The following is a 22,430-nucleotide window of genomic DNA, read 5'->3' as shown; positions in this document are numbered from 1 at the left end:
GAGGAGCAGCTCCTGCTGTTGCTCCTTCCCTCCTCTCCCCGCACTCACTGTCCTGTTGCACAGCAGCTCCCGCACAAAGAGCTGTTTCATCGAGCTGGGATTCAGCCACTGCCGGAAAAGAGGGCGCGAGGGAAGTAGTGGCACAGGTTCCCACACCCACACTTTACTGTTGCGGTCACTGTACTTCAATCTCCTGGTTCCGGCACGTCTCGTCTTGTCTCATCTCTCTCCAGGTCCTTCTTCTCCCTGTCCTCAGTCTCCCCCTGGTACACACGAAGCTGCGATTGAGGGAGAAGGTTGAAGCAGGCAGGAGTGGCAGAGGATCCTGGAGCAGCTGAGCTGTGGAGTACTGCAGCAATGAACTGCAAAGGACTGACAGCTCCAGACCTCCTGTTAAAATTTCCAGGTAAACAGCTCCTTTAAATAGATTAGCATAGTATTCCCATTGTCTGCTGCTCCACATGGTAAAAAGCTCACAGAGCCCCTTTGTGCATCTCCTGCTGAATAATGTGCTCGCTAAACCAGCTGGAACTGGTTTAAAAAGCATGTCGCTGGTCCGGTAGGTTTTGTGCATTGGACCCCTTGTTTCTAATAACCTGCGTTAATAGTAGAATAACATGCCTTAATGGTAGCCCATATTGATAACTTCCCTCCTTACTGAGAACTAGAGCATGTGTGGTTACGTGGAGATCTTTAATGTTTAAATAAGATCTTATGGTGCAAATATGCAGTAGGGTTGGGGTAGAGAGAGGGAGGGTAGGCAGTGGGACAGCACCAGACACAGGAATTCAAATAATTGAAATGTATTTTACATAGTGAATAGAAAATATTCTGCCTGAATAATTTAGTTTGTGTGTGTGTGTGTTTTTAAAGAGTTTTATGGGTGTGGAATTTATAATATCAGTGTATAGGTAGAGAAGAAAATGATCTTGAGGAAAAGGCAAGGGAGGAGAATCAAGAATGGGGAAAGCAGGAAGATAGTGAGAGAATGAGGGGGGTTAGGGAATTGAGGATAGTGGAGAAGGGAAGTTTCAGTTAGATAATTGGAGGCAGTGGGAGCTAAAATTGTATCGAATCTCTAGAAGGCGCAGGTATCCTCACTGATGTGAGAATAAAGTCTGCAGTTCAAATAGCAATATACATGGCTAGCCTCAGCTTGTCTTATTGCTATATACTTTTGTAATTATCTGTTTTAATGCTATTTATAAATGGTTTTTTTTCTTTAATAGGCAGTATTGTCGTACATATCTCTTTTTATAATTTATTAAACCTTTGTACATTGCCAATCACAGTATTCTATGAAGCTTCTAATAAACACAGACAATGTATAAAACAAACTCCTCAGTCCTAACCCACAATACAGTATTACATCACGCAGCTGCTAGTTTACATTAACAATCTGTACTTCAAAAACCTCCCTAAACAACAGCTTCTGGAATTCCTTCAGGCCACTTATCCTTAACTCTAAGGGCAAACTTTTCCACAGTCTTGGTCCTTTAATTGTATAATTTCTTGTGCCAGCCTTTTGTGCCCATTACAATGAGGGCATCTCCAGCAAATTTTGTTTATGGGGTCACAGTGATCTTGTTAGTAAAAACTGCCCAATGCAATGGCTGACTTAGTTTGCCTCGAACACAAGTACTAAAATCGTGAGCTTATCTTTTTCTGTGGTTGGAAGCCAGTGAAGAGGAGACAAAACAGACGTAATGTGCTCTTTTGTGTGGACACCTGAATTAGACGAGCTGCCACATTCTGTGCTAACTGTAAAGCGTTTGTTGTATGGTACTTAATGGTGAGCTCAAAAGCAAGAAGTTACAGTAATTGATGGAGCACATTTATGCTCATACTGCTGCAACATATGATCATGATTCCTAATCCCCTTGCCACACTGATTCAGGCTACATGAGGAGGACAGCAGTAGCCATACCTTAAGCTGTATTCCTCCTGCCTTCAGGGGCCCCACTGTTGCTTAGAACCAAGCAGGATATTGTATAGCTGTACATTCAGATTAGTTCCGTCCAGGTGGCAGAGGAGGAAGACCTAGCCCAAAACATGGCTACTGCTTTCGTCCTCTTGAAACCTGTATTAGCAATGGAGGGGGAGGGAGGAGTAGGGGGCAAAGGGTGTAATATGGCACTACTCAGCCTTCACCTCTGGGACTCAACTCTGTCCCCGGTCTCCTGCAGCAATTCCATGGGAACAGAGTAAGGGAAAACCAGGATTTTGCAACTCTTCTTGCAGCTGAGAAATTGTAGGAGACAAGGAAGCATATTTTCAAAGCAGTTAGCCTTCCAAAGTTCCATAGGTTTCTATGGAACTTTGGAAGTTTAAGTGCTTTGAAAATATGCCTCATAGGGTCCTGAATATAATTATGATTTACGTTGCTACAGTGTGCTCGGTATCTGCATATACTGTATTTCATGAATGGCCAAATACTGTTTATATTTCAACGGTTTTTATTGATGATGTACCACGTCAAACAAAACCAATAGTCAAACATTTTGTAAACATTCAGTCATGTCATAATTGTACATATGCATCTAGTCTATCATCATCATTATTTTACATCCTTTCCTCCCCCCTCCCCCCCCAACCTCCCCTTTATTTTACTCCTTTACCTTTATCTACTTATTTCATGGTAATTATACTAGCAATATCTATTACAGGTCTTAACTGGTCCAAAGTCCAGAGCAAATATCTGCTGGCCAAATACTGTTTAATGTATTATGGAAATATTATATCATGTTGATACTTTGCTGCACATAATTCCATATGGGGGTGGGGGTATATATTGCAGTCAGTTTCCCTTGAACATTCTTTATCATGGAGTCCTTGTATATATCACTTTACTGGTGGACAAGCTTTTATGTCACATGAAACAGCTGATTTTTCACTTAAGGCTCTATTTATTAAACTATAGTAATGCTATTGCAGGCTTTAACATGTGTTAAAAGATAGTAACTACAATTTTAGGATTAACATGGTCTAAACATTGCTTCCCATGGTTAAATGCAAATTAAGTTGTCATGGAAAATCATGCTGCCAATGACCAAAGGTACCTACATTATATGCATACTAATTTGCATACTGATGCTTGCCCTTAAAAGGACATGAAACTTGCTTTTAGTCTCCCCCCCCCCCCCCCAAATGCTTTAAAGGACCTTGGAGGTCTGTCTTTCAAAGCACCTCCACTGTAGATATAAATATCTGCCTCCCCCCGCCCCCCAAGTTATAAAGTGGTTAGGTTTGTTGTGTTCCTGAACTTCTATATCTTAAAGAGCGTAATGGAACAGGACTGATTCCCAGTTGCTCCTGCCCTGCCGGTACCATCATCTAAAATGACACTAGCATGTGAAGGGCAAGGGGGCACCTCGGGTAACTGGTGCTGTTTAGGTTGATTACACTGATGGCGGAGGAGTTATTGAGGATCCCTCTTGCCCCATCAAAGAGCTGGAAACTCCTTGGCTTAATGGAAGGTGGATCCAGCTTGGATGTGGCTTGGGGAAGTTTGGAATTTTAGGTAGTTAGGTGGTAGTTGTTGAACTAGGGTGATGAGGCTTACTAATTTTGTTTGGAGAGCTTATTTAGGTGTGGAATTTGGTGTGGGGAAATTCCAATTGAGGTGCTTTTTGCCCCTTTATCCATTCATGAATGCACATTCCCATGAGTGGTAACAGTAACATTTAGGAGACCTTTTAATAAGTTGCGCTAAGAAATGGGCTTATGTTCTTACACGGGTCTTTCCTATACACTATGCCCATTTCTAGCACGACTGTAAATTCAGCTTTTTTTCTATTAGATGATCTTCTGGCCATGTACTAATGTTAGCATTAGTGCATGACTGTTTAAAACAATTAACATGGGAGCCCTTAGCACCTCCTAAATAGAAGTGCTAACCAGTTAACATGGCGGTAATGTTAGCGCTCTAGCTGATTAACACATCCATGCCCATTCTGTGCCCCTGATGTGATCCCTCAAAAAAAATATACAAAAAACCCCACATTCTTAGCATGCGCAGTGGCAAAACTAACCCACAAAACTTTAGCATGTCCTGTATTAGGCGCAGCTTAGTAAAAAGGCCCCTTAGTGAATAGCACTAAAACTAACACACTGATGCCCAATTTTAGTATCATTTAATAAATAGACCTATCAGTTTGTGAATCTGGGATCACTATACTTAAATTCCATTACTTTGTAATTAGAATCATTGTTGCTTGTGTCTCAGACCCGATATGGCCGTAGCCTAGCTCACCTGATTCTGCTGTTCTGTTTGTGTTTTTCTCACTTTCTTCATCATTTTATTAAAGCCCATGGGAAAATGCAAGAGCAAGGTCAGAACCTTTCCCTCTGGGACTGGCCAGTGTTCCTGAGGCCATTGAGCAGTTTGTGGTATAGTTGGATCAACCTGAAGAAATCTTTGGAATCCTGGAATACTTGCTTGCTGAGGTGTTTCTGTATGTGGAGACTTTATTGACCTTCCCAAGTGGCTACACCTCTCTGTACCGATAGGTGAAGTTTTCTGCAGTATTGCAGGGTTATCATTTGGATTCCTAATAATGGAAGGAAGAGATTTTTTTTGTCTTCCTTCATTTCTCTCTCTATTTTTGCAGCAGATTTAAAACAAAACAAGTAAAGTCAACATTCAACATTTAATAGGACACAAAGCACAGTAGTAGTACAAATAAGATTTATGGTTTATTAAAATTTTGCTGTATCGCTAAACATGAAACATAGCAAAGCGGTTTCCAAAATTGCAGCAAAAAAGTAATAAGTAAAGAACTCCAATTATTTATAGGAAAAAAACCATACACACAAGACCACACAGAAAACCTCTTAGGAGACGAGTGCACAGCATTGAAATACCCAGAGAAAAAGTATCATAATTTCCCACCACTGAAACCAGGTAACCATTACTCTTCTAATCCAAAGCCTGCATAAGGAAATATGTCTTTAGTAATCTCTTAAAGTTGATAAAGCTTTCTGCCCTTAGGTCAGTCAGGCAATTGATTCCTGAGAAAAGGAACTAACTAAAATGCCATTTCTCCAGTAAACGCCGATTGTTCTTTAGAAAGAGGAGGCATCACTAATTTTGCACCATAATAGTCCTAAGAGCCCACCCTGGAGCGTATGGTATCGCCATACATGCTAAATATGATGGAATCTGTGTATATCTTTTTTAAGTAGTAGCTCAAGGTGAATTACATTCATGTTTTGTCAGTATTTGCCCAGAGTGCTTCTCGAGTTGAAGACATGGAGATTGGTTTGGTGTGAGGATTCTTAATGGACAACATCCACGGATGTTGTGAGGGATAGAGGAGTAAGTAGTTCATCAGTGCTTCTTCGTGAGCATAAACTTATTAATATTGTGACCCAGGGAAATATAATCATGCAGTAGTACAATGCTGGAAAAGGTTAGGATGGTCATCACATGCATAGATGAACTTTTCTCAGGGTTCATAGATTAAATTTGTGATGTATCTTCAGGGATAACATCCAGGCTGCAGACCTAGGATTCCTTATATGAAAATTTGGAGCAGCAATCGATTAAAGATGGAGGAGCAGATTGCCAGTGTTCAGACCTGCAGTGCTGCCTTGTTCAAAAACATTTGTCTTCATTCTAAGCTGAAAATGCCAATAGGAATTAACACTTCAGGGTGGTTAACTTTTCCAGATATGCTTTTATTTCTCCAGTGGATATATTGAGTTGAAACCCTTCACTGAAGAGGAAGAGAAGGAGGCAAGCAAAAATGGAAGTGGTGTATTGGTACACATTCCACATTTGTCAAAGCACACTTCAAAAGTGTTCTCTGCTTGAAGAATTGCAAGAAGAAATTATGTCCTGAGCCACTTCAGTTGCTCAATTTGCAACTGACCTTAATTGTAAATGGACACACAAAGTTTTGTTAAAGATGTAGCAACTTTTGGTCAAAGATAGTGGTGTTTCCTGACATATCTAGAATTACACAAGAAAGGATGAAGGGTTTCTTGTCGCTGCTACTGGAGGCACCGTCTTGGTGTGTTTAAGGTATCCATATAAATATCTGTTCAATTATGGGGTTTGTTAAGCATTTTCTAACCCACTGTAGTTTGTGGGGGTTTGCTGTCTGTTCCTGATTGTTCCAAAATTCTATTGTCAGGTTGAATATCCAGTAAATAACTTACTGTAGTAATGATTTCATCTTTTTCCTTTTGTGTTTCGTGAATTTTTTTTTGTGTTGTATTTTCTGTACATTTGGTTTTATAAGCTCCCAAATACATAATAAAACCAGCTTGCCGAACCATTTTCAGCTGCAGGCGTTGAAATGGTGACAAAACTTGAAGGAATTGCCACTGTTCTGATTCTGGGACTCTGTTCTACTAGAAATCTCTGCTTTCTTGCAAGGCTACAGGAATCCAAAAGACAGAACATTATCTTCCCAGCATGGCCTAGGTCTCCCATAACTGCTTTGCATCGTGCTTTGGTAATGCATGTACTGTGGGTGTAACATGCTCTGCACGTGTTATGTTTCTCATGTTATTTCTAGGTCTTCAAGCCAATGGCTGATGTGGCGGTGAAGATTGTCGAAAAAAATGGTTTTAGTGATAAAATTAAAATCATTAACAAACACTCTACGGAGGTCACAGTGGGGCCAGGTGAGAACAAAATCCTTTATTTAAAATTTGTAATTCTCCGTTGAATCAGATTAGGCTACAGCTTCCAGAACTGTCCTGGGGACCATGCAGCTTGACGGATTTTCAAGTCATTCAGGTCAGTATTCTTGGGACAGATTTGCATACACTGTAAACCCAGTATTGAAATAATTTTATAAGGAAGCACGTAGTTAAGCGGCTTTTGATGCATCTGTGTGAAGGCTATTTTATAAAGACAATCGGGTACCTAGCATGAGAGGCAGACGGTGTACATTTATACTAGCCCTAGAGCTGGTATAAATGTCCGTGCCAGTATTTTATCAAATATGCCTGTATTTTCTAATCTGTGCACATACCTGTGTGCTCTGCCCATGCTCAGCCTATACTCTACCCTGTGCACATCCACCGGCAAAGTGCATGTCATTATTTCAAAACATGTGCTTTAGTGGTGGTTGGTGTAGATATATAAGAGGTGGACACGTCCACACATAAATGACTAAGTGGGTCTTTTTACTAAGCTGCGGTAGAACTCAACTGGCAGTAAATGCTGAGATGCCCATTATATTCCAATGGCCATCTCAGCGTTTACCGCCAGCTGATTTCTACCATGAGCTAAAAACACTACCACCATTTAGTAAAAGACCCACAAGTACTACCATAAGTGTGTTCATATTTTTCTGCGTAAAGAACGTGCCCTTAAAAAAAAATACCTTTTGTATGCTGATTCATTTCACGTATTTTCATTGTGAATATTCTGGAAACCTGACTGGTTATGGAGACCCCGGGACAGATTAGGAAACTGTACATCTAGATTAGAGGTTCTCAGCCCAGTTCTCAGTAGGCAGTCAGCTTTTCAGGATTCACACAGTGAAATATGTATGAGAGAAAATTTGTAGGTATGTAAATGTATCTCATGCGTCGTCTTTGTGGAGATCTTGAAAAGCAGACTGGCTTGGTATGTCCCAAAGACTGATTTGAGAACCCCTGATTTAGATCTAGAAAAACAAACAAATTTTACAATAGAGAATAATCACAAATATTTCTGTCCATGTAGCAGAAAAGAGAGATTTCTACTATTCTTTAGCTGTTTATTTTTGAGGCCACCGCTGTGTTCAGAAACTAAGGTGTTTTATTGTGTTAGTGTTATCAAGTTCATATAGTCAAACCTTTGGGTCCAGAGTTTGTATGTTCTCAGACTCCTGTTCTGCCAGCATTGTTGCTGCTAGATTTGAGTGTTCAACAGATTGATTCAGTCCAGGCTTTCTTAAGTGCTAATGTGAATTGTCTTATGATACAGTTCTGTAATAGTAAAAGTCTGGAAAATAGAGTATGTTGTAGGAAAGCCAGAACTGAATGAGCCCCTCAGTTGAGCACTAATGGTGGTGGCCAACTGGTTAGATTTACATGAAAGAGTGTAAATAGAAATTCCATTCAGGATGGGTTTTGCCTGCAGACTGGAGCTGTGCTGTGTGCTTTTGACCACAAGGTGTCTCTTCTCTTGGTTTCATGAGGAGATGGGTTCAGAGCTGACCTTTGATTTTAATTATCTGCTTTGAAGACAGAGTGAAGCTGAAAACCATAAAGCCAGGATTTTTTTTTTAATCAAGATTTTATCTTGATTTAAAAAACAAAAATGAAGTCATAGAAATTATAGTATGGTTATAAAAATAATATATACAAGCTTTAAAGATTAGAAAAGGTTTCTTTTATTAAGGGTTTTTTGCTATGTGACTCTGGGAGTAAGGGGGAAAAGCTTTGTAAATCAGGCCATAAATGAACATAAGGGTTATCACACACAACTTATGTGTATAGTATATTAACCTGTAGAATAGTTGGGAATAGGCTTTTTTCTAGATGATAAGAAATTTTCTGGATAATAAAATGGATTTGAGGGATCTAATTTTTTCTGGCTAATGAATCTCTAGATAAAAGATACTCCACTGTACCACTTTTTTCTCTTTTTTTTAAATTAGGAATTTTATGAGATTTTATTCCAAACAAAGAAAAGGAAAAAGTAGATATAAAAGAGAAATGACTATAGCACAAAAGGCAATATTTCCTGTGACCCAGCTACAAGCCCATTATTTGGAGAAGGAGGAAAGTTCTTCAAGGAATGCTAAAATGATAAGAATAGAGGAACCCCAGTTCATCAATTTACACATGCAGTAATAACATTTCTTCTAAAACCCACCTCCCTGTTAAATTCCCTACTGAGAAATTAAAATATTTATTTACCGTTCATACATAGGCGCCCTGTATAAGAGGCTTGGGGAGGCTAGGCCTCCCCAGCCCAACCGTGCGTGACCTTCCCCACCTGCCTCCTTCTCAAATTCAGCCCCGGATCAGCCATTAACAAGATTGTATCTTCTGCTGGTGCCTACCCCCTACTGAGCCCGCTCACTTATTTTCTTACCTGCTCTGCCGGAACCTCCCCCTGTAACTTCCTGCACCGTATATTCCGGCAGCAGAGCCTGGGGCTGTGACTGTGAGCCTGAGTGTTGCAGCATGCGGCTCTTTTCAGTCAGTGTCAGTCACGAACCGAGCCAGGGAGGGAAGTAGAGGATCGAGCAAGCTGGTAAGTGTTGGAGGGGGAGGAGCGGGAGGAGTATTTGGGAAGCTTTTATCCTGTAGAGTGAATAAAGAATAAAAAGAACCCGTGTGTCTGCTGGGGAAAGCCTATAGCGTCTTTATTTACCATGTGCTGGTAGGCCTGGCTAATGGAGAGAAAGAAAGAGACCCTAATTAAAGACTTTAATGAATTCACAGCTCTTTTGTTTGAGTGGGACCGGGAATGCATGTTCCCCGAGGGCCTCACAAAGAGGCTTGGCTAGTAGTAAGTCAAAAGTAGGAAATCAGTTCTTTGAACGCATCTTTATACTTCATTATTGCAGCATGTGAAATGGCTCCTGCTAAGCCGGGGAGCATTTCTTTCTTCTTTTTAAACAGAAGAGAGCATCAGGCGGCTGCTGCATAATTTCTCCCTGCACCCTGGAGCTTATTTATCAGCTTGTCAGCAAGCATGTGTACTTCCCTATACTGCTGCTTCCTGGGAATGTAACACTGCACCAGCAATCGGCCAAATGGACACACACAGAACTGACTGGTGAGGGAGGAGAGAAAGATGGGGAGAGATGTTGGATGGTGGTGTGGAGCAAGACAGTGGGGCAGTGTTGGATGCAGATCTCTTTTGTTTGAACATAACTAAATGGGCTATAAGCCCCTAATGCAGTCCATTGGTTTTCTTTTATTTTGTTCTAATGATGACTGTGCCAAAATTGAAAACTCTTATCTCTAACTGGTCATTAATAAAAGGAGCTCATTGTGAGCACTATCCACCCTAAAAGGTTGTTTTGTGGCTGTACATGAGTAATTGTGATATTATGATCCCTTGTTTCAAATTGTTGACAGTCTGTGTTTTCCATATGGGTGGTATATTAAGGTCTGGCCAGTGTAATATTTACAGTGCTGCCTTTTCATGCATAATGCTCTTTGAGTCCTCAGAGTGCTGTTATGGTACAGTAAGGTTCTGAGTGTGTTTGTGCATAATGTTTGTGGCTGAGGGATTGTGTGTTGGCCTTACCGAAATATGGAAATAGCTGTTTAATAATTGATAACATTTTTTAATAGTATACATTGGTTAATATATGCTTTGAGCAACCACTTTATTCTTTGACGTGTGGTACATATCTAATATCTAAATTATTAGGTATTAATTGTGACTATTTTACTTTTACTTTTTTTCTGTGTGTTGTCTAATTATGGATGTAAGCCCCATCCCTGGCACCACCCCTAACCCCACCCCCTTTAGCCTCCCCAAGCCGTTGGGCCACCGACCGCCTATGCGTTCATACTCCACTTATTGATCAGAAACTTTTGTAATTGGGCAGGAACATCAAAAGAATAGTTACTCCCTTTATGGCTTATATGGCATTTCAGGAGAATTTCAGAAAGAAAGTTGCCTCTTTAGCCAATATACATCAGCTTTCATGTGAACAAAAAGCCTTCCTCCTGCATTGCGTGGCACAAGCCATATCAAGGAAGAGTTGCAATTTCTGACTACAAAACAATCCTTTTTCTTAGACAAAATTATGGTTTTGAAAGAAAATTATGGTTCAGAAAGAAAAGATACTAACCCCCCTGTTTAGACAGCCATGCGGCAATGCTGACACAACCCATTCAAAAGGGGGGGGGGGGAGAGGGAAGAGGAGCTTAAAGATATATCATAAGTATTGCCATTCTGGGAAAGACCAAAGGTCCATCAAGCCCAGCATCCTGTTTCCAACAGTGGCCAATCCAGGTCACAAATACCTGGCAATATCCCAAGATCATTCTGAGATGCTGTCAAGAATTCTGTCAAATCAAACTTTATAGAGATTCAGTCTTATCAATCTCCTCAACCTCATCAAAATTAACCATATTTCTATACAAATAATAGTAATTTGAAAATACAGTATTTCTAGCATTAGGACTATTAAAAACTTCTTTCATATTGTTCCTCAAGAGGATTTCCAGGGATAGCAAATCTATAGTTGGAAAGTTAAAATTTTTTTAAAGAGGCTCAGGCTTATGATGTAAATTATCATCATTGCAGCCAGACTCATACCTTGAAAAGTAGCCACCTCAGGCTCAAGAGCTGTCATCTGTTTAGTTAACACCACAATTCTGCCATTCCTCTACTCCAGCTTATGTAAAGTCTTCTTGGTAAATCTACAGAGTTGAGTTACTGAGTTCTTTGTTATGGTATGAGTTGTAATTAACCACATTCCATATATCCATTAAAGATATATATTTTTGCTAGATCTTCCTTCTAACTGAAAAACTTCCAAAATAGAAGGCTGACCCAACTGCAGGAAATGAAACCCCTTCTATAAGCAATCTATGCAAGGGCTGAAGAGGTGAAGCAGCCCACTCTACAACAGCACCTGCAATAAAAGCATGTGTAAGGCTTCTTGTTCACATGCAGAACCAGAGGCTTTCAGGGAAGATGGACTTTAAGCCATCTGAGCTTTAAAGAAGCTCCTGAAATGGAAAATATTAATAAGTGTTCAACTGGTGTTCTCTCAGGTCCTTTGATTAAGGAGACGTGATTAAGCAGACACCTTTTTGCTTTTATTTTTTCATTTCCCCATCCCAAAAGGCATATATACTAATTAGTCATTCAAGATGGGGTTCTGCAATACAGTCCTCTATGTTCCAAAGGTGTATTCCCCTTTGGGCATATCTCCTCAGCAATGGCATCTCTAAACCAATATTTGGGGTGGCACCAGGGTGCAAGCTAGGTATGGGGGGTGTCAAATGTGACATTTTTGCACATCATACCCCTCTCCCCCACACTTTTAAATTAACATGATAATTGATACCATCTTTCAACACATTCTTCTTTATGAGCGTGTTCTCTATTCTCTACAGTATTGGTCAGAATTCTAACATAAACCCTGAAAGTCAAGTTCCATATCACAAACTTCATACTTCGTATCCTTCTTAGAACATACCATACAAAAATATTCTTAGTGTGATTATCAAGTTATGAACAGAAGAAGCTCCTTCCACTGCTAGACGTTTTGTTTAAAGCAGGCAAGGTTTAGTTTGTGTGGCGACTCTATAGGATGCAGAAACCACTAGTCCTGAGCATTTCAAACAGACCAGACACTTTGCAAATAACACAAAACCCTGAAAAGACACTCAAAACCTATACAGGAAAAACGTACCAAACTTATAACAGCCCTGACCCACCTATGAAAAGACATTGTTATAAATATTACACTGGGCCCTAGAGCACCAGTATACTTGCCACTGATAAGCTGGAACAAGCTGTTCTGTTACATACACAGACGTTTAGCAGAATCCTTCACTTCAGCCAGACACTGCCAAACTCTGCATGCAATGCAACACCAGAAAAATAGAAAGAAACACATTTCCTCCTGTACAGTGCAAAATAACACCGGCAGATGTAGTCTCAAAACTGACATAATTCAATCACTAAACTGAAAATAAAATCATTTTTTCTACCTTTGTTCTCTGGTGATTTTGTTTTTGTAATAGTCTTGTTCTCAATCTCTTGTTCTGTTTCCTCCCTCTGTGCGCTTAACTAATTCCGGGACCTCCAGTCCATTTTATTATTTTTCTTGCCTCCTTTCTTCTTTACTTTGTGCCTTACATCCATCTTTTAGCACTGATCTTTCCAGTTCAGATTTCTTGTGAAAACTGTCTAGTTTTCCACTAATTCCCTTCTCTTCCATTCATATGCAGCATCCCCCCCACACTTCCTTTCCTTTCAATGTTCAGCATTTCGCCCTCTTTCTTCCCTTCCATCCATGTGCAACATTCCCCCCTCTCCTCTCTTCCCTTCCCTCTCATCCATACACAGCATTTCCCCCTTCTCTTCTTCCCTTCTATCAGATAGCAGCATTCCCTTCCTCCCCTTCTATCCAAGTGCAGCATTTCCTTCCTCTTCCTTCCCTTCTATGCAAGTGCAGCATCTCTTCCCCCTTCCATTCATGCATATTTTTCCCCTCTCCCATCCATGTGCAGAGTGTCCTGTTCTCCCTTCTCATCTGCCCATGTACATAGCATTTCCCCATTCCCCCTCCATTCCTTTCCTGTGTCTTTAACCTCTCTTTCTCTCCCTTCCCTTCTTGTGCTGCATCCCTTCTCTTCTATGCACAGCTTCTCCCCTCCTGTAACATTCCTCGTTCCTTCTTTTCCTGTGTATTTAGCCTCTCGGCCTCTCCTCTCCCCTTCCTTTTCTGTGCTGCATCCCTTCCCCTTTCCCTTCTATGCGCAGCTTCTCCCCTCCTCCTTTCTCTCCTGCAGGTTTTCTATCTCCCTCTGTACCGACCTCTCCCTCCCCTTTTCTCGGGCCCTACTGGTACTGCTGGCAGCAATTGCTTCAAGCTTCCACCAGATGCTTCATGACTTTCTCTCTGTTGCATCCTTCCCCTGTGGCAACAAGAAGTTGTGACAGACAGAAGGACCCCAGGTTAGGCTGGAGAGAGCCTGATGGTAGCAGTGCTGGCAAACACAGCAAGTTTGTAGGGCCCGTTGGGGGGGGGGGGGGGTGGATAGAGGGAGATTGGATGGAGCAAACGGGGGAGGCAGAGGTGAGATGGAGGCAATGCTGCATTGGTGGGGGTGGTGTGCTGATATTGGGGTGGCAGAGGGATGGCAAAGCAATTAGCGGTGCTTATACCCATTGGGCATGTGCCTGTAGCTGCATGCCACAAGGGAGTGCAGATTTTAAACCACTTTTTTTCTTTAATTTTAGTTTTTAGCTCATATCCTTCAAGTGGTATTTCAAGGTCTTTTAAATTCAGGTACGGCTTACAATCTAAATTTGTACCTGATTTAGTGGTGTGTTAAGTAACTTGCTGAAGGCCACAAGGAATGTCAGTGGGATTTGAACCCTGCAGTCTCTTATTTCTAGTTTGCTGCTCTAACCACTAGACTACTTCCCCTATCCTGTTCCACTGGTTTCAGCCAAAGTAATTGGGTACAGTAATTAGCCAAAGTAATCAGGTACAGTAAATAGCCAAAGTAATCAGGTACAGTAATCAGGTACAGTAATTGGGCACAGTAATCACATACCGTAGTCAGCCACAGTAATTAGCCAAAGTAATCGGGCACAGTAATTAGCCAAAGTAATTGGGCACAGTAATCGGCCACAGTAATCAGCCAAAGTGGGCATAGTAATCTGCCAAAATAGTATAGTAATTAGGCAAAGTAAACGGGTACAGTAATCAGCCCAAGTTATCGGGTACAGTAATTGCCAAAATATAGTAATTAGGCAAAGTAATCAGGTACAGTAATCTGCCAAAGTAATCGGGTACAGTAATCAGGCACAGTAATTAGACAAAGGAATCAGGTACAGTAATCGGGCACAGTAATCGTACAGTAATCGGGCACAGTAGCCAAAGTAATTGGGTACAGTAATCGGCCACAGTAATCATGTACAGTAATCATGTACAGTAATCAGCCACAGTAATCTGGTACAGTAATCGGGCACAGTAATTAGCCAAAGCAATTGGGTACAGTAATCGGCCACAGTAATCATGTACAGTAGCCAAAGTACTCAGGTACAGTAATCGGGCACAGTAATTAGCCACAGTAATCAGGTACAGTAATCAGCCAAAGTGGGCATAGTAATCTGCCAAAATAGTATAGTAATTAGGCAAAGTAAACGGGTACAGTAATCAGCCCAAGTTATCGGGTACAGTGATTGCCAAAATAGTATAGTAATTAGGCAAAGTAAACGGGTTCAGTAATCTGCCAAAGTAATCGGGCACAGTAATCAGGCACAGAAATTAGCCAAAGTAATCAGGTGCAGTAATCAGCCACAGTAATCAGGTACAGTAATCGGGCACAGTACTTAGCCAAAGTAATTGGGTACAGTAATCGGCCACAGTAATCAGGTACAGTAATCGGGCACAGTAATCGTGCAGTAATCTGGTACAGTAATCGGGCACAGTAATTAGCCAAAGCAATTGGGTACAGTAATCGGCCACAGTAATCATGTACAGTAGCCAAAGTACTCAGGTACAGTAATCGGGCACAGTAATTAGCCACAGTAATCAGCCAAAGTGGGCATAGTAATCTGCCAAAATAGTATAGTAATTAGGCAAAGTAAACGGGTACAGTAATCAGCCCAAGTTATCGGGTACAGTGATTGCCAAAATAGTATAGTAATTAGGCAAGGTAAACGGGTTCAGTAATCTGCCAAAGTAATTGGGTACAGTAATCAGGCACAGAAATTAGCCAAAGTAATCAGGTACAGTAATCGTGCAGTAATCAGCCACAGTAATCAGGTACAGTAATTAGCCAAAGTAATTGGGTACAGTAATCGGGCACAGTAATTAGCCAAAGTAATTGGGTACAGTAATCGGCCACAGTAATCATGTACAGTAATTAGCCAAAGCAATTGGGTACAGTAATCGGCCACAGTAATTAGCCACAGTAATCGGGTACAGTAATCGGCCACAGTAATCATGTACAGTAATTAGCCAAAGCAATTGGGTACAGTAATCGGCCACAGTAATTAGCCACAGTAATCGGGTACAGTAATCAGCCAAAGTGGGCATAGTAATCTGCCAAAATAGTATAGTAATTAGGCAAAGTAAACGGGTACAGTAATCAGCCCAAGTTATCGGGTACAGTAATTGCCAAAATAGTATAGTAATCAGGCAAAGTAATCAGGTACAGAAATTAGCCAAAGTAATCGGGTACAGTAATCAGGCACAGAAATTAGCCAAAGTAATCAGGTGCAGTAATCATGTACAGTAATTAGCCAAAGTAATTGGGTACAGTAATTAGCCACAGTAATCAGGTACAGTAATTAGCCAAAGTGGGCATAGTAATCTGCCAAAATAGTATAGTAATTAGGCAAAGTAATCAGGTACAGTAATCTGCCAAAGTAATCGGGTACAGTAATCAGGTACAGTAATCAGCCAAAGTAATCAGGTACAGTAATCGTGCAGTAAACAGCCACAGTAATTAGGTACAGTAATCGGGCACAGTAATCAGATACAGTAATTAGCCAAAGTAATCAGGTACAGTCAGGCACAGTAATCAGGTACAGTGATTAGCCAAAATAATCAGGTACAATAATCGGGTATAGTAATCTGGTGCAGTAATCTGCCAAAGTAATCAGGTACAGTAATCGGGTACAGTAATTGGGTACCCGATTATCCTTTGTGACTGAGCTCCACCCATCCATACAAACTGGTTACCGTACCAGACTCTCTTGTAGTTTTTGTACTTGTCTGAAAAAAATATGATGGAAAAAGAGGGGGAAACAGGCTAACCTAGTACGGTAAATGTTGGTGTTGGCTAACTTTAGAGAACTAATACAATGCCGCAGAACATTAACTCAGACTTTAAGACTGGTTCTTTTTCACTCAGATTTTAATGCAGGAGAACATATCTTTCAAAGTAAAGTTTAACTTAAAATTTAACTCAGCTCTGTGTTTTAGCACACTATTTGAGGAGCTCAATTCACATCTTAGCTTATTTTATACTGTAGGAAGGTAATTCTTTTTTTACACTTGCAGTAAAAAAAATTAAAATTAATTGTTAGCATGCATTTTTAATGTTGTTACACTGGATTCTGTGCTGTCAACTTTTTCATCAATATTATTCATATTCAATTCTTCAGCACTACTAGGCGTACATAGAGTGATCAAATGCTGCAGTAAAAAGATGCATGCATTGAAGTATGTATAAGCAGGGGGAGCTAAACAGCCTGCCAAAAGTAATAAGAACTAGTCTCCACAGAAAACAAAGCGAAACAAGAATAACAAACAGTCAAGGAGTAGAAAAAAGAATTGTACAGGGTCAATACAATGATTGATTGAATTGAATCTTTAACAGAAAACTGTGGTACTCAAAAATTACTGTCTGACAAGAGAGAACAGATAGATGGGACGGGAGGGAATCGAAGTAAAGAACAGATAAGTATTTTAATTTTCTCCACACTGAAATTATCATATTGATGCAAACACAAATGCTGCTAGTTGGATGTCATGCATCCACATTCCGCGTATGACTTTTGAAACAGTCATCCCTGCATACTTCCCCAATGATTTTCTCAGAGGATTTGTAGAAACCATTTGTTTTCATTTGGTTTCTGATACTTTCATTTCTCCTTTCAATGTCAGCCACCATCAACTAAAGTTGAGCAGATAGTGCCTATACCAATGCCACAAATGTATTTGCAGGAGAGATCAGAAAAGGAAGGGCCTTCCACAAACTGTAAAGACAATAGATTTTTTGGAAATCTAATACTAGGGATTTTTATATTTACCCACAGCAGTGCACGTGTCCATATTTACAGTTTTAATAAGAAGTGAGGAAGCAGAATTTTACTGGTATCAAAGTACAACCATGTCCAGATGGTGCGCGACTCACCATTGCAGTACAGTTAAACTGGAAAGGGCTTAACTTTACTGCCAGGCTTACAGCAAGTATTTTTGCAGCATTCTGTCCAGCTCAGAATTAGCAGTGAATGGGAGGGATAGTAGAAAATGCAATTCTTTTTTGTAAATAAAGTGCTTGTTTAGATTAGCTTAGAATATATACATACATATATAAATAGGTACAAAATAAAGTGTCAACGTTAAAAAGTTCAATTGCTTATCCTTTTGTGACTGTGCTCCATTAAGTTATTTTATTAAAAAAAAAAAAAAAGTCCTTGCCTCCTCAGCCATCTTGTACATTTATTTATTTACACATGGCAGTGTGTAATAAAATATATAGTAAAAAAAAAACAAAACCCAGACATACAGTTTTTCCTTATGTGGTTCGTTGTCTAATAGGGGATTCATAGAAATCTGTGTTTAGCTGATAAGGGTATCTAGACTTGTTATTTTAAAAGGAGCTGGGTAAGGTGTAGGTAAGTGCCAACATCCCGAACCAGTATATATCTGTCACATGATGTCCATTTGTGTCCATGTAGGTTTGTCAGTGTTTTCCTATCCAGACATGTTGAGGCACACCTAACTTGCAGTACCCTGTTTCCAATGGCGAAATGGTTTTTTTTCATGGACTGGGAAACAGGTCAGGAGAGGGGTCTCTTTTTTTTTTTTTTTTTGCAAGATTGTGAGAGAAAGGCAGAATGGATGGGACTTCCCATTCTGTATAGATGGTGTGGTTCTTCTGTTGGGGTCGTAATAATAATCGATTAGGGAGTGTATTAACCTGTAACAGACTTTGCAGTTGAGAGGGATGTGGTGCAGGGAGGGGTTGACCAGTGAAACACGCCCAGTTGTGTTGGGAATGAAGGCTTGCACCTTTATCTGGAGAGCAGTGTTTGAGCTGTGCTACTAGTAGTTTTGCAGGAATCTCTGGTGTGCCTGCAGAGAGAAGCAGGGATGCTTTTTTTTTTTTTTTTGAGGTGGCCACAAAGAGGAGGGGCTTATTTCTTGTCTGTGAATGAAGAGAACAGTGACTGTCTGATCAAACAGTTTGCAGGCATTGTTCCCTCTAAGCTGAGTGAGAGTCCTCCAACTGCATTGCTGCCAGTGGAAGGTGCTACTTCAATATTGTGCCTTTAGACACCAGGGACAGGTAGGTTCCCTGGAGCTCTGCAGAGCTTTCCTGTCCCTCACCAAAACAAAACATGAATAAAGGTGAGATGGTCGATATTGTATATGTGGATTTTTAAAAATCATTTGGCAAAGTACCTCATGGAAGACTCTTGATGAAGTTAGAAAGTCATGGGATAGGAGATAATGTCCTATTGTGGATTAAAAACTGGTTAAAAGATAGAAAACAGACTAGAGAAGTGGTTCCCTAACCTGGTCCTCGAGGCACCTCAGCCAGTCAGGTTTTCAGGATATCCATGATGAATATTAATGAGAGAGATTTGCATGCACTGCCTTTAAATCTCATGAATATTCATTGTGGATATCCTGAATAACTGGCTGGAGTGCCTCCAGGACCAGGTTTGGGAACCACTGGACGAGGGTTAAATGGTCAGTATTCTCAATGGAGAAGGATAGGTAGTGGGGTTCTTCAGGGATCTGTGCTGGGACCGCTGCTTTTTAACATAGAGATGGTTATAACTAGTGAGGTAATTAAATTTTGCTGATGACACAAAGTTATGAAATCACAAGAGGATTATGAAAAATTGCAAGAGGAGGACCTTACGAGACTGGGAGACTGGGCATGTGAGCAAATGCAAAGTGATGCATGTGGGAAAGAGGAACCCAAACTATAGATATGCGATATAAGGTTCCACATAGTTTTCCTGGACACTGACTCCTATCTAAGTGCCATCATTTATGATACATTGCAATTCTCTCCTCAGTGTGCAGCGGTGGCTAAGAAAGCAATAGAAGAATTATTAGGAAAGGAATGAAAAACAAAAATGAGAATGTTACAATGCGACCATTCCTCGAATACTGTGTGCAATTTTGATCACCGCATCTCAAAAAAGATATAGCAGAATTAGAGAAAGTATGGAGAAGGGTGAAGAAAATGATAAAGGGGATGGAATGACTTTCCTATTAGGAAAGGATAAAGTGACTAGGGCTCTTCAGAGGTCTATAAAATACTGAGTAGAATGGAACGGGTAGACGTTAATCGATTGTTTACGCTTTCCAAAAATACTAGGACTAGGGGGCATGCAAATAAGCTAAATTTAAAAGAAACTGGAGAAAATATTTCTTCACTCTATATGTAATTAAACTCGAATTCGTTGCCAGAGAATGTGGTAAAAATAGTTAGCTCAGGGTTTAAAAAAAGTTTGGACAACTTCCTATAAGAAAAGTCCACAGGCCATTAAGATGGGCTTGTGAAAATCCACTCCTTATTCCTTGGATAAGCAGCATAAAATCTGTTTTTACTCTTTTGGGATCTTGGCAGGTACTTGTGATCTGGATTGGCTACTGTTGGAAACAGGATACTGGGTTTGATGAACCTTTAGTCTGTCCCAGTATGGCAACGCTTATGTTCTTAAGAGACAGCACTCCCCTGTTGCCAGAGGGGATGGAAGGGGGGAGTGATTGGGACTGGTACATGCTGTTCTTAAATAGCAGACAGGCAATCACACACAGAAAAAAAATTGGTATTTGTGACTGAAAAATAATTATAATAATAAAGAAATAGTTTAAGGGCCGCGAAAACTAAACGTAGCATGCTCAGTGCTTGTAGTGTCTGTGCAAACTGTGTACACTCCTCTGAAACTGTAGGGAGCAGTATCTGGCCACCCCACCAGCTTCACTTCCATCACGTGACTCATCCAGGATAGTGGTGCCCAAAAGGGTACTTCTGTTTTACAAAGGCTTGACTCTCAATTCACTCAAGGTTCAGATGGCAGTGTTGGCGTATCATAGAGTAGTGTGATTCCTCAAGGGAGTCGCTCATCCCCGCTCCCTCTCAGTATTTCTACTAGAATATGCTTCACTTACTGTTGGATGTGAGGATGTGAAGCGCATCCTTATGCGCTATCTTACTGCTACCAACGATTTCAGGTGGTCTGATCATCTTTTTTGCCCTCTGTGGGACCCCTGAAAGGTTTGTTGGCCTCCAAAGTGACAGTGGCTCGAGGGCTTGAGGCTATTTCTTCAGCTTACATTCTGAGGGGTAGATCTGCTCCTATGCACATTTTACCAGATCTTTGATGACTTCTTTGGCAGAGTCTAGGGCAGTTTTGTTGGCAGAAATCTGTCAGTCGATGACATGGCCTTCTCATTTCTTTAAGCATTACCGTTTGAATGTGTCTGCTCGAGCAGATGCTTCTTTCGGGGCCACAGTTCTCACTGCAGGGATATCACAGCCCCTCCCCTCTTAGGGATTGCTTTTGTACATCCTGTTTGTCTGGACTGATCCTTTGGATGTAATGGAAGAAAAAAAAAATTATCTGATAACTTGCTTTCCTTTAGTTCCAAAGGATCAGTCCAGAGCCCGCCCTTCTGTGATGGTTTCGGTTTTTCTGGGTTCTATGTAATTTTGGGTGTTTGTATTCTGTTTCTGTTATTTCTAAGGCATGAGTTTTGCCCTTTATTTCATAGTTCTTTTTCAATGGCTCTTGTTTTTTTTTTCTATGGAAGTCACTCTTTTCACTGCTTTATTGAATACTGGCTTGGTTGCTAAGTGCAGAAGCTTATGAGGCATAACTCATTAGTTCTGTATCTCCACCTGCTGGTGGATGGTCACAACCCGTCTGCACTGATCCTTTTGGACTAGAGGAAAGAAAATTATCAGGTAATTAACATTCTCCGAGGACAAGCAGGCTGCTTGTTCTCACTGATGGGTGACGTCCACGGCAGCCCCAGGTCCGGAAAATCTTCCTAGCAGTGGCATAGCCAGACCTGAAATTTTGGGTGGGCCCAGAGCTAATATGGGTGGGCACTATGTATATAGGTATGAGTAGTGTTTCCTGGGGTACTACAAAATAATGCCTTCCTTTTTTTTACCTTACCCCCCCCCCCCCCCCCAATCTATCCCTGTAGCTCGGTATCAGCCCTTCCCTTCCCCACCATCCATCCCATAGCTAGGCATTAGCCCTGTCCTACCCCCTATCTATCCTCATTAAATATAAGATTTTTTTTTAATGTCCTGAGCACTGCAGAGCCAACCTCCACCAAAAAAAAAAAAAAAACCCACCTACACTTAAAAAAAAAAATTTAACCATGGCACTGCAGAAACTATCCCCACCCAAAAACCCACCAATATGAGAAACAGATAACCTTTTTTAAATTTTAACCTGGGCGATATTAAAATTTATCGTTGGTGATGGTGGGTTTCTGGTTGGGGGTGGGTTCTTCACTGCCTAGGGCAAAAAAAAAGGCATATTTAATGATTAAATATACCTTTTTTGCCTTTTTTTGCCTTAGGCAGTGATGAGCCCACCCCCACCCAGAAGCCCCCCACCAGCTAGCATTTTGATTACAACCTGAACACAATACTCTAGGTGGGTTGGTGAGGCGCCACCTGGAGTATTGTGTTCAATTTTGGAGGCCGTATCTTGCGAAGGATGTTAAAAAAATGGAAGCGGTGCAAAGAAAAGCTACGAGAATGGTATGGGATTTGCGTTGCAAGACTTATGAGGAGAGACGTTTTGACCTGAACATGTATACCCTGGAGGAAAGGAGAAACGGGTGATATGATACAGACATTCAAATATTTGAAAGGTATTAATCCACAAACAAACCTTTTCCGGAGAGGGGAAGGCGGTAGAAATAGAGGACATGAAATGAGATTGAAGGGGGAGCAGACTCAAGAAAAATGTCAGGAAGTATTTTTTCACGGAGAGATTGGTGGATGCTTGGAATGCCCTCCCGCGGGAGGTGGTGGAGAGGAAAACG

The 22,430-nt window shown here is 40.8% G+C and overlaps 1 protein-coding gene across 3 annotated transcripts in view; it reads left to right on the top strand.

Moving 5' to 3' along the window:
• PRMT7 (protein arginine methyltransferase 7) overlaps window positions 1-22,430 on the top strand; it is a 189,491-nt gene that overhangs the window by 18,273 nt on the left and 148,788 nt on the right. For all 3 annotated transcript variants that reach the window (XM_030204294.1, XM_030204293.1, XM_030204295.1), the window contains exon 5: window positions 6,525-6,633. In XM_030204294.1, the coding sequence (XP_030060154.1) occupies window positions 6,525-6,633 (109 nt within the window). The remainder of the gene's footprint in view (window positions 1-6,524; window positions 6,634-22,430) is intronic.

Source organism: Microcaecilia unicolor, chromosome 5, assembly GCF_901765095.1.
Source record: "Microcaecilia unicolor chromosome 5, aMicUni1.1, whole genome shotgun sequence".
Lineage (NCBI taxonomy): Eukaryota > Metazoa > Chordata > Amphibia > Gymnophiona > Siphonopidae > Microcaecilia > Microcaecilia unicolor.
The sequence above is the reverse complement of the archived record's forward strand: the minus strand, read 5'-3'. Positions and strand labels throughout refer to the sequence as shown.